General features: G+C 48.6%; 1 protein-coding gene across 2 annotated transcripts in view; it reads left to right on the forward strand.

Annotated features, from left to right (window-relative positions):
* Positions 1-1,335: 1,335 nt before the first annotated feature.
* Positions 1,336-11,588, forward strand: part of glra1 (glycine receptor, alpha 1) — a 94,739-nt gene continuing 84,486 nt past the window's right edge. For both annotated transcript variants that reach the window (XM_035650224.2, XM_035650225.2), the window contains exon 1: positions 1,336-1,448. In XM_035650224.2, coding sequence (XP_035506117.1) covers positions 1,378-1,448 — 71 coding nt within the window. In that variant the 5' untranslated portion in view covers positions 1,336-1,377. The remainder of the gene's footprint in view (positions 1,449-11,588) is intronic.

Below are 11,588 nucleotides of genomic sequence, written 5' to 3' on the forward strand. Positions count from 1 at the left end.
TCAGACTCAAACTCTACTGTAAGTTTCTTCAAACACCGATGATCCTTTCTGGAGGAATGTCTACGGGGGGGGGGGAGCTCGTGTGTCCCCCCCCCGTAGGTGACACCTCTGTCGGCCAATCGGCGACGGCCTCCGGGACCACGTTTGGCCAATGGCAGCGGCCCTGTGGGCGTGTCCGCGCGCTGCGAGGTGCGTTTTTTGGAGTTTGCTAAATGACTGCAGCAAGAAAATTACAGTGTGTGTCCGCGCACCGAGCCTGTACTGTACCTCCGCGCGTGTGTGCGTGTGTGAGTGTGTGTGTGTGTGTGTGTGCCATGGAAGCGGCTCCCCGTCGGTCGGACAACACGCAGCTCTGCTCGGCGGTCTAACGCGCTCTCGCCTCCCTGAGAAGAGCAGCTCGGCCGCTTCTCCGTTACCGTCGGAACGGACGCGGTGCCCGGATGGGAGCGGATGCGGAGCGCGGCAGCAGCAGCGGCGGCGGCCGCCGGTGCGTCTCCAACTTGACCAGCAGCAGACAATGGGAGTAGCTGAGCCTCGCTGCTGCAGCGCCAAGTGCAACGACCTCCACCACCTGCACCACCTCCATCACTACTACTATCACTTCTACTACTACTACTACTCGCCCCTGGGAGACAGCTGCGAGAGGAAGGGGCATCATCAGCATCAGCAGCGGGAGGAGGAGGAGGCGAAGAGGGAGAGGAGACAGACTCGGTCCTCTCCGAGCAGCAGCAGCAGCGGGAGTCCCGCAGCGGCCGTTACGCACGGATCCAGAGCGACGCTCCGTCTCCGTGGGTCTGATCCGTGAGAGGAATCCTGGGGATTATAACGCACGCACACGCACAGTCGGTCCACGGTCCTCTGGAGACACTGACACGCAGACGAAACTGCCCCGTGATACCTTTGTTTTTCTGTGGTTTTTTCCGGACCCCTCTCAGGAATATGTGTCCGTGACGCGGTGGGTCGAGCGCTGTCCAAGGTCCTGAGCGACGTCCCGGTGGATTGTGTGGGATTTTGCACATTTCTCTTCTTTCCCTCTTCTCTTCTGCTCGTTGCTTCCCGTGCGTGTGCGCGGCACCTGGAGCCCGCGTCATGATTCCACGGCCGCTGAGGTCATGAGCTTCCCGCGGCTCGGGACCTGACGCGACGCACGGAGCGGAACATTCCACGGATCACCTTGGAGGTCCTCACCCCGACCCACGAGCCCCCCTCCTCCTCCTCCCCTCTCCTCCTCTTCCTCCCCTTCTTCCACTAAAGGGATTTTTTTGGTGTTTTTTTTTTTATCTGGAGAGGAATTCACCCCCCCCCCCCTCCACCTCCACCCCTCCCCCCCTCCACAACACCTTGTCACCCCCCTCTCCCCCCTCCCCTCCAAACAAAATGAGACTGGCAAAAATGTGCCGACTGAACGCGCTGGGGATCTATTTGTGGGAAACCGTAGTGTTCATCAGGTAAGAAGAGGCGCGACGCGGAGCTCGTGGCTGAAAGAAAGAAAATATATCATGTGTATGTGAATTCTGAAAATTTGCATTTTTATTGCTCTGCTGCTGTTTGGAGATGTGCGTGACAATTACTGCTCCCTGTGTTGGAGGGGGAGGGGGTGGGGGGGGGGGGGGGGGTCCTGTCAAAGTTGCCTTTGGGTTGAGTTATGTTGTTGCTCGTGCGCGCGCACGCCTGCGCGTTCTGGTGAGCTGGAGCGAGTGAGTGGCATTGGATCCAGGCAGGATTGAATGTGTGTGTTTGTGTGTGTGTTGTGTGTGTGTGTATGTGTGTGTGTGTGTGTGTGTGTGTGAGTGTGTGTGTGTATGTGTGTGTGTGTGTGTGTGTGTGTGTATGTGTGTGTGTGAGTGTGTGTGAGTGTGTGTGTGTGTGTGTGTGTATGTGTGTGTGTGTGTGTGAGTGTGTGTGTGTGTATGTGTGTGTGTGTGTGTGTGTGTGTGTGAGTGTGTGTGTGTGTGTGTGTGTGTGTGTGTGTGTTGGGGGCAAAAGCGACCGCTAGTGGGCAGACTGTGTTCATGGCAGCAGCTCCTGCAGACTGTCAACAGGCAGTGGGGGGGGGGGGGGGTCTTTAGTAGAGCTGCAACAGTTCATCGATTACTAATCAACAACTAAATTAATCGACACCTATTTTAATAATCGATTAATCGGTTCAAGTAGTTTTTATGAAAAAAAAGTCAAAATTCTCAGATTTCAGCTTCTTGAATGTGAAGATGTTCTGGTTTCTTTGCTGCTCTGTGACAGTGAACTGAAGATCTTTGGTGTGTGAACAAAACCAAACGTCATCTTGGAGTTTTGGGAAACACATTTCACCATTTTATGAATCAAACAACTGATCGATTAATCGAGAAAACGATCAACAGATTGATCCATAATGAAAATAATCTTTATTTACAGCCATATGCTTTTTTCCACTGGTTGATTTTAGAATCATCTCCTGGACCCATGTTGTTCAAAAAGTTTGATCCTGATCACACGGATCTGGATTTGTTTTGCTCTTTCCAGGATCTGGTTATTGATCGGATCACTATGATCCAGATACAAACTCTGAGGTCACGTGAGTGTTTATTGTCTGAGGAGAAAGAGACAGTAGGATGATGCTGGGACGAGGATCCCAACCCTGGACCCAAAGCAACAAGGTCACGTACCGAAGGTCAAGATGTAATCTCATTTCAGAATCTTTTATTTCTTCTCTCTTCTTTTCAACAAACCCATTTTCACAGTTTTTCAATCCAATCTGATCAGATTATACTTCTGCAGCCGAGGACGATGCTCCCGACGTGTCGCTGGTTTCCCAGTGGATTCAGTTGACTGGGTTGTTGGTTTGTGGATGTTGGTCTCTGAATTTCCCGTGAGAAGATGAATCAGACGAGTCCCATCGTTCACATCGGCGGTGCTCGTCAGTTACAGCGAATCGGGGGCGTTCGTGACGTATAGAGCCGAGGGCCAGTCGATTCTGGACCAATCAGGCTCCAGGCCTCTTTGTGACGCTTCCTCATTCATTTAACGAAATAATATAAAAACTTGAAGTGATTTACTCCGTCACATGGAGTCAAGACTTTTATTTTTTTTTAAATGATATAAAAATCTATATTTTAAAGGAGAAAACATTTTAAAACATGTTAAAATGAATCGTAACCCCATTGTGTATATATGAACAAGTTGTCAAATTGGAATATTTATTTAATTATTGGATAACTCACTGATGCATTGATACTTGTGAACACTCATGTAAAATGAGTTTATCATGACTTCTGTGGCTCTGGAGGAGGAGTTGTGTCAAGGCTGAGAAATTAAAAAAAACTAAATTATTTTACCAGGCGCAGGCTGAAAAATAAAAAAGTTTTCATTATGTTACAGAAATTGTAGGATCCAGTTTTTGAAGCCGTCTTTTGAGTTCTGCACCGAAATTGTACAAACTCATAGATTTGTCCAACTCCGAAATATGACGGGGTTTTTTTCCCCTTTAAATATCAATTTCCAGACATTTCTTCCTGAGAAATCAAGGAAGATGTTGAAAAATGCTTTGCAATGTAAAGTAAAGTGAACTTCTTACATTCAGCGCCACACGGTTTAGTTAATGAACCAGAGTCGGGATATTGCTGCTTCAGCTCCTCGGGCCCTGGACGCTGCAGTTCCTTTGCTTTAATTGATATATCTTTACCCCCCCCCCCCCCACCCCACACACACACACACACACACACACACACACACACACACACACACACACACACACACACACCTCATTCCGCATTCAGCCTTAGTACTAATCATTGATTAGCCTGTCAATGGCCGGGGCCAGACCTGATGAATACACATGTAATGCTTGCACATATCTCTGTGTGTGTGTGTGTGTGTGTGTGTGTGTGTGTGTCCACGCTCTTATTATTCACCCAAGAGGCCGGAGAGCCGAGCTGAGAGTTTAGATTTCAGACTGAACCTGCAGGAAAACGTTCGTCCCCACAAACGTGTTCAGGTTTAAATCAGTTTTAGAAGAAAATGGCCGAGTGGTTTGGAACCGTGTCCGTTGGCAGCACCTCCAGGGGTGGAGCACCAGATTCTGGGCCCTGTACATGAGAAGTGTCTGTGGGGCCCCACCACCACCACCCCCCTCACAAGCACTGTACTAAGTGAGGTTTGCTCAGAGTATCGTGCTTAAGAGAATATTATTTTCTTCATGTTTATTGAAGTATTCCCGAGGTATTAGACGATGCAAAAAAAATATGGAACCGCCACAATTTTTTGTGTCTCTCAACCAATGTATTCAGCCATTTTTTAAAATTTATTTTATGACACTAATTACTTAGAAAACTTAACTAATTACAAATCCAAAAAATAACTTTTAATTCCAGGACACAATCTGAGGTGAACGCGACGCCAACGCTCCTTCGGGGCCTCGTCCGTCCTCAATGGACCAATCACACGGGAACGATAAATATAACGGGGTCGACGACGCCGACGCACACACCGTGACCGTCAGGGAATGCCAATCAGTCAGTCAGAGTGATTGACAGGTCTTCTGAACAGCCATCCACGTCTCCGCCTCTTTGCATTTCCACCACGCAGGAGCTTTTTGTTGTCGGAGCAGCAGATTTGTTTTCTTTGAGGTCAGAGCAGGAAGCTGATGTGTGCCTGGATATTTCTAGATGTGCGTCTGTGTGTGTGTGTGTGTGTGTGTGTGTGTGTGTGTGTGTGTGTTTTCCCTGAAAGGAAGTTTATGCTGAATCTGGAGCATATGTACACTTTTGCCACGAATCCCTCTCTGGGGAAATCTAAAGTCACTGATTTGGATACAATGTGCAGAATGTGTGTCAGCGTTGTTGTTCAGGAGTGTGAAAAAGAGAAAAAGAAAAAAACAGAAGCACAAGGTTATTTTTTTTCTCTTCTGCTCTTTGTACAGAGTGAAATCAGGCGGTGGAGGTGAATCACAGCGAGGCTCTTGTTTGTCGCAGTGTAACCGCAACTAATAAAGTGTCTCCGAGAGCTCGGCTCCTCCGCAGGAGCAGACGTACATTTCCTCTTTTGGATCAGGTGCTTCGCTCGTTTTCACAGTGGCACAGATCGCTGTGCGACGCACGCCACGGCGCCGCAGCCGTACGCAAAACTATTCATCTTCATCCCCAGAAACAGAATGTGCAGCGAGTGACTCTTTCCCCTCCATGGATTTGTGTGTATTCAATAAAGCACTTAAGTCGCTCGAGTGGATTCGAGCGTGCGGTCCACACGAACGTGATCGGAACAGGTCTCACGCCTGCTGCTCGTCACAGATCGTCTGTGTGGCTGTTGAAGGGGAAAACATACGCAGGATCTATTGGGGCACTAATGTAATCTATGATTTATATTACCGGCACGAACAGTTGGGTTGTGCCTGGAGCTCCTCCTGGAAGGTGACCTTTGACCTGGCCGTGGGAGGGCAGCGGATGAAATCGCACTTTTCATCGACACCAAGTGAGACGATGTTGAAGTTTGGAAATTTGGAGAACTTTTCTTGTTGTCTGCGAGTTGTGCATGTCAGGAGCTGTTGATGACGAGGCCCGGCGGAGGGGAGGCAGCCGCAGGTTCATTCCCTCTGCGCGGACGGCGAGGTGAGACCGCGTGCGACAGAGCGACTTAGCGGAATGTCACATTACCTCGAGTGATGTGTCGGCCGCCGTGACGTTAGGTCGTCGTGGCGTTCATTAGCTGTGCCCGTTTTGTGACTCAGCGTCGGCTGTCTTCCGCGTTCACGGTCACGGCGCAGCTCCGGCCCCTTCTTTGTTTCCCTAACAACCGGATTGGATCAGAAAGCACTGAGCCTCCGCTCTCGGCCGTGTGTGAAGGAAGTGCAAGGTCGCACTTGAAAACGAAAGGAAGATACATGTTGTTTTTTCCTCCTTCCGCTCAGGCTGGACTGAGTGTAAATACTGAAGCTGTGTCACAGAACCAGAGACTCAAAGTTTGTGTTTGACTTATTTGAAAACTCGACTCCCTAAAGACTAAGAGTACGAGACTCCGCACGGACGCGCGCCTGCAGTTCTATTTGACGATGATGATGAGTTCATTCAGAGTTGAGGATAGGAGGATGTTGAACTTGGTGCATTGATCCGTCAACAGTGGGAACACTTCTGTTCTTAAATGTGTTTGACTGCAATCAGCGGACTCAAAAGACCAGAATGCAATGCAGCCAGAGATGTGAGACGCTGCAAAATGATCAATTTTGAGATACGAGTAGATTGAGGGAAAGTACACAGTACGTGTGTGTGTGTGTGTGTGTGTGTGTGTGTGAACAAATACAATTATCTGATTATTGCAACCAATTCACAATTCAATAATCCTCTCTGATCCCCCTGGGGGTCATTGGCCGTCTCTCTTCTTCTTCTTCTTGCTGCTCATGAAACATGAAGGTCAGAGGTCACAGGTCAGAGGCCAGGGTCGGGCTGGGGGATTTACTGCCTTGCTCAGGGACACTACAGAAGGTGGCGGGCCGAGCGCACGCCCCCCTGCCCGCCGCTGCTCTCAGAAATCATCCGGTGTCAGTTGCCAGACACTCGTGGTTCAGCCGCGTGTTATTTATCAACCTGGCCTCCGGCGGTTTCATTTGTTCTGCCGGAGCCCGGCCAGTATTTATCACTCACGTCTCCCATCATAACAAATCATAACATATACCTTTTTTTCTCTCTCTCTCTCTCTCTCTCTCTCTCTCGTGATCAATTTCCCAAGTCGTGTAATGAAAAACAAGCGCCCGCTCCGGCGGAGTTTCGCTACCGTCCCCTAACTAATTAACTTCTGGGCAGGTTCATTTCCAAAACTTGATGTATGATAATACATTATTGATTAGCAGACAGGAGACAGATTTGCACCATAAATATCCCGAGTGTATTAACAATAACCTCTCAGCCACCGTGACTCAGCGGGTTCCTGGACATGTTCCGCAGCTACCGAGCATTTCTGTCATGAGACACGAGACGGACGTGTTCATTGTGTGCTGCTGCAACGCGTCGTGGCGTCACCCGTCCGTTCGTGACTCCAGTTTATCTTTCTTACCAGCGCCATCTTGTTTTTTGGAACCCGACGTAGAATTGTGGGGTGTGGCCTGACCGAGAGCTCGTCTTCCTACAACCTGCAACCCGATTGGACGGTACCAGCTGTCACTCTGTAGCCACGCCCCTAACACATCCGGTGCTTTATGGTCTGTTTGACTGTAAATGAACCATAATGTACAAAATGAACATCCTGTGTTGAAGAAGACTTGAAACTACAGATTGAACCATAAACTAACGTTATGAACCAAGTGAGAAGTAGAGTCACGTTCTCACAGAGTCGCCCTCTGCTGGTCAGGACACAGAAGACAGGCTTCAGATGACAGTCCATCTTTATTTACAGTCTGTGTGTAAAAGAAGCTGCAGGGAAAGAGGAGTTTCCTCGACGAGCATCATCTGGTTGCGATTCGAATGCTGGATTATGGACATAATTATGGACAGAAGATCGCCCAACACTTCTCACGTCTGGAGCCGTAGCCAAGACGGCAGTTAGCCTAGCTTAGCATGAAGACTGGAATCGGGATCAACTAGTCCGACTCTGTCCAACCTCACATTCGATCGATTATCTCCTGGTGAACTTGTTATCGCAGGTTTGATACCATGTGCTAGCGCAATGCTAAAACCTAGATGCTGAGAAGAAATAGTTCCAGCAGTTGAGTCGCCCTTTAACACTCAGGTTCTTTTTCTCTGTTGGTTTGAGGCATTAATGGACAAACTGTAACCTGTTCACAAATCAGCTTCAGAGAAGTTTGTAGTTCTCCAGTCGTAAAGCCAGTTCCCCACTCGCTGCACACACGGAAGTGGCATCGCTCTCGTCCGCTAACCTTCAGAGAGAAAACCAAACATGCTGGTCAAATGAAAACTGCCGGGGACGTTGAAGTGGAAAACTATGGCGGATAAACTCCTGGTGCCTTTTCATATCACGTTCATACCAGTTAAAGCACAAACATAACTTTAATCAGCTCAGCTGTATGATCGTGTTTTCAGCAGCGTTGTCCCCGACCACTCATCTGGAGCGTTATTGTCCCGTTGAGGGTGGAACACGCGCGGCCACTTGGCTCGGCTGTTGCTGTTGTTGCATCAACTATGTTCCAAAATAAAATCCCTGTTAAGAGATTAAGGGTTTTTCCTGTTCACTGAAACGCCAGCGAGCCTTTAATTGTAATCCGTTACCCTCCCTTCGTGGAACAGAGGGCGTTCGAGATAAAGTTTCCTTCTGCGGTTGAGCTTCATAAAGACTCTGGTCACTATCTGAGGGAACGTGTCTCGTTACCTGATGGTCTGTTTCCGTCTGGAAGAGTCTTAGTCATGAAAACGAGTTCATTCTGAAAAGGAAGGTTCACGTTCGCTCGGTGGATTTTAATGAGCAACGTTCACTGATTGAACGTGAGCGCGTGACGCTGGAGGTTCCTTCCTGTGACCACATGTGGAATTCCTTTTCCCAGGCGAGGAAGCAGACCGACAAGGAAACGGAGCGAAATGCTCGAATGTTTTCCGCTGCGGTTTCTTGGAGGAGCAGTGGAGTGTGTGACGCCGCTCAGCCATCCGAGTATCAGGCCTTCATCGGCGGTGACGAGCGAGCGTTCTCTCTGCGAGCGAGGGCTGCCCGTCAGCTCGTACCGGGGGGGGGGGGAGGGGGGGCCCTCTGCTTCTCTGAGTGTTGCTAAACGCCAGGGTGAAATCAATTAGGGATTCAGGTCTTCAGAGGCTTCAGGAACATAATGAGCAACACTTACGGCTAATGATTGGTGCCTCGCATTAGCCCACGCCTCCACTCCGCCTCTCTCCACGCCATGTGCACATTAGACACTGGCACAGGGTGACTCAGCTGTTCTTCTCCCTTCCCGCCTTCCTTCGCTCTCATTTGCTGCCTCAGCGTTTGGCCACAGGTCTCCTCAGGAGCCGCAGCCAGCATTGATCTGGAATAATGAAAGCAAATCCAAACTCTGATCATGGGGTTATCAACGACGGCAGGCGGGGGGGGGGGGGGGGGGGGGGGGCCGGTTACGTCCATTCGATCAGCGGCTCCACTCAGGCTTCTGAAGTGGACCAGCAGAGGCTGAGAGAGTAACACAACACAGAGGGAGAGTGCTTCTGTCGCAAGGTACATTATGTTTTTTACTATATAATCAGATCAAACGTTGAGCACTATAAGGTTTGATACTTGAAGAAGCTCAGACTCCAAGGAGGTTATGTTTTCACCCTTGTCCGTTACTTCTCATTTGATCTATAACGTCAGTAAAAGATTTTCCGGAGGAGCTTATGGTTCAATCTCTAGTTTCAAGTCTTATTCAACACATGATGCTCACTTTGTAACATTATGGTCTAATTTAGAGTAAAATGTAGACGATAAAGCACCGTGTTAGCGTGGGGATACAGTGTGATTGACAGCTGGTCCGTCCGTCAGACTCCACCCACAATTCAACGGTTCAAAAGACGCCTCTACTCTCCACGGCCAAGAAAGAAAAATTCAATTTTTGTGCGGATCTGGACAAAGAGAATCCAGGAGTTTCATTAGCGCTCTCTCTAATTTTGCCACATGGGGTTTATTTTCCCCAGGGAATAATTCATGGCATCTCGATGAGAAAAGTTGGTCATATTTAGGGGGCGGATATGGATGAGTGTGTACGACTTTGAGGGCGACTGTTGGACCTTTGGCGACTAAAAGCGTTGAAACAAAAATAATAGTAATAAAAAACACGTCTCCAAGATTAAAGGCATCCATATGTTGTGTGTCTTTGACCCCTGCATCTCCACTGTCTGATTTGACGCCCCGTCATTGGCAGGACGACGTTATGTCTCCGTGAGCCTCCGATGACTGTCACAGATATGTGTTGGAAACTGCATGTGTCAACACGGTGGTCAAGGTCAGTTTGTGTGAAGGGAAAGATCACGCTAGTTGGTTCAGGTTTTGTGGTTTGGGGGGTGAAATGAATAATTCACCTTCATCGTTACAGTTACGGTGATGCCCAGATTTTGAAGATAGGGAACCATCACAGTCATATGTTGGAAACAGGAAACAGGAAACGGTGTTGTCTCGTCCCATCCATCCCCGTGTGGACGGACTGTCGCCTCCCGCCCTCCTCCGCCCCGGTGACGGACACTCCAGGGCTCTGGCACCGGAGAGTGAACACGTCGATCCGATGTCGTTTGCCCAAACAAGCGGTGATGATGTCGTTTCTTCTCGGGGGGACAGGTTGACGGCAGTTGTATAATTTCCTCCGTCTGAGAAAAACAACCCTGAAGGGAAGAAGACAATGTTAGTGTTGGGTCGTGGAGTTTGAAGGTCGTCTGTGCATCTAGTTAAGTTCAACACAGAGTGGTATTTTTGGGGTATTTTTGTACAAACTTGTGAAACATCCTCCGTCCTTTGACCCAAACAGGGAAATGGAAACGAACGGTGTCGATCAGCAAATTGTGAAATAGTTGCCGATGTGTAATTTCAACTCAATCCTCTTTTTAAAAGTGAGCGACTTTACAGAATTATTTACTCTTTAAATCAATTCAATTTAAATATTCTCTGTGGCATGGAAGCATCTTATTGCTGTGACTCGATTCAGGCACTAAACAACAGTAGAAGTCATCTGTATTTGCCTCCAATGGACCTTTGGTCACGACACATATTCCTGCTTGGCGACGGGGTCGGGACGCTTCTGTTGTGTCCTCGCTGCCTCACTAACTGGAATCGAAAGGCTCCAGAGTCTTTGTTACGCCGCGTCCAGCTCCACCTGAGCCTCTTCTCTGTGAGGACACAGTGCACATGGTCAACAACATGGGTTGTCGTTGAGCCTGGATCGCTACGAGCCACCGACTCCACGCGGTGGAGATGATATCGTGGGAGACGTGATTTCGCCCTGAGCCACAGGAGACGTCGATCGTGTCGTGAGAAATCTGTTGAAATGAGAAAGAAACGACGGTGCTTGGTGGTCAGCCGACCTGTATCTGAGTCTTCCACAGACGTCATGAAGGTCCTTCAGTTCCTCCCGTACCAGACGTCAGCTGCAGTTCACTCGGGAGAGAGAGATGGAATAATTCTGGATGAAACTCTGAGTGAAATGGAAGCAGGCGATCTTTGTGAAGAGCTGCGATCTGATCTGTGAGCACAGCGCTTATGTAAATCAGGCAAACAGCTCTTTTTTTTTAGTTTGATCTATAATTTAGCTCTCATCATAATGTCAAATCAAAATGTGGCAGCAGACGGTAACAGTTACAGCCGGTGAATTTGTTTATCATAGCCAGTGGATTCACAGTGACAATATTATCATGACATCTATAGAAAGTTAGAAAAATATTAACATAACCATGCTTTGTTTTAATTGTGTGCTTTTCCAAGTCCCCACAAATGAATTACTCTCAAACCCTAAACAATACTTCAATGCAATCAGAGAAAGACCCATTTCCCCATTAATGCATTCATGTATTACTATGATTCATAGTCGAGAGATTTGATACAGCGTGACTGAGAGCTGGTGCCGTCCAGCAGTGGACGAGCTCTCAGTTAGGCCACACCCCCAATTCTACATCGCCAACATGGCGCTGGTCAAATTGCGAAAGACTGGCGGCTTCAAAGTAGCA

Source organism: Scophthalmus maximus, chromosome 9, assembly GCF_022379125.1.
Source record: "Scophthalmus maximus strain ysfricsl-2021 chromosome 9, ASM2237912v1, whole genome shotgun sequence".
NCBI classification, from domain to species: domain Eukaryota; kingdom Metazoa; phylum Chordata; class Actinopteri; order Pleuronectiformes; family Scophthalmidae; genus Scophthalmus; species Scophthalmus maximus.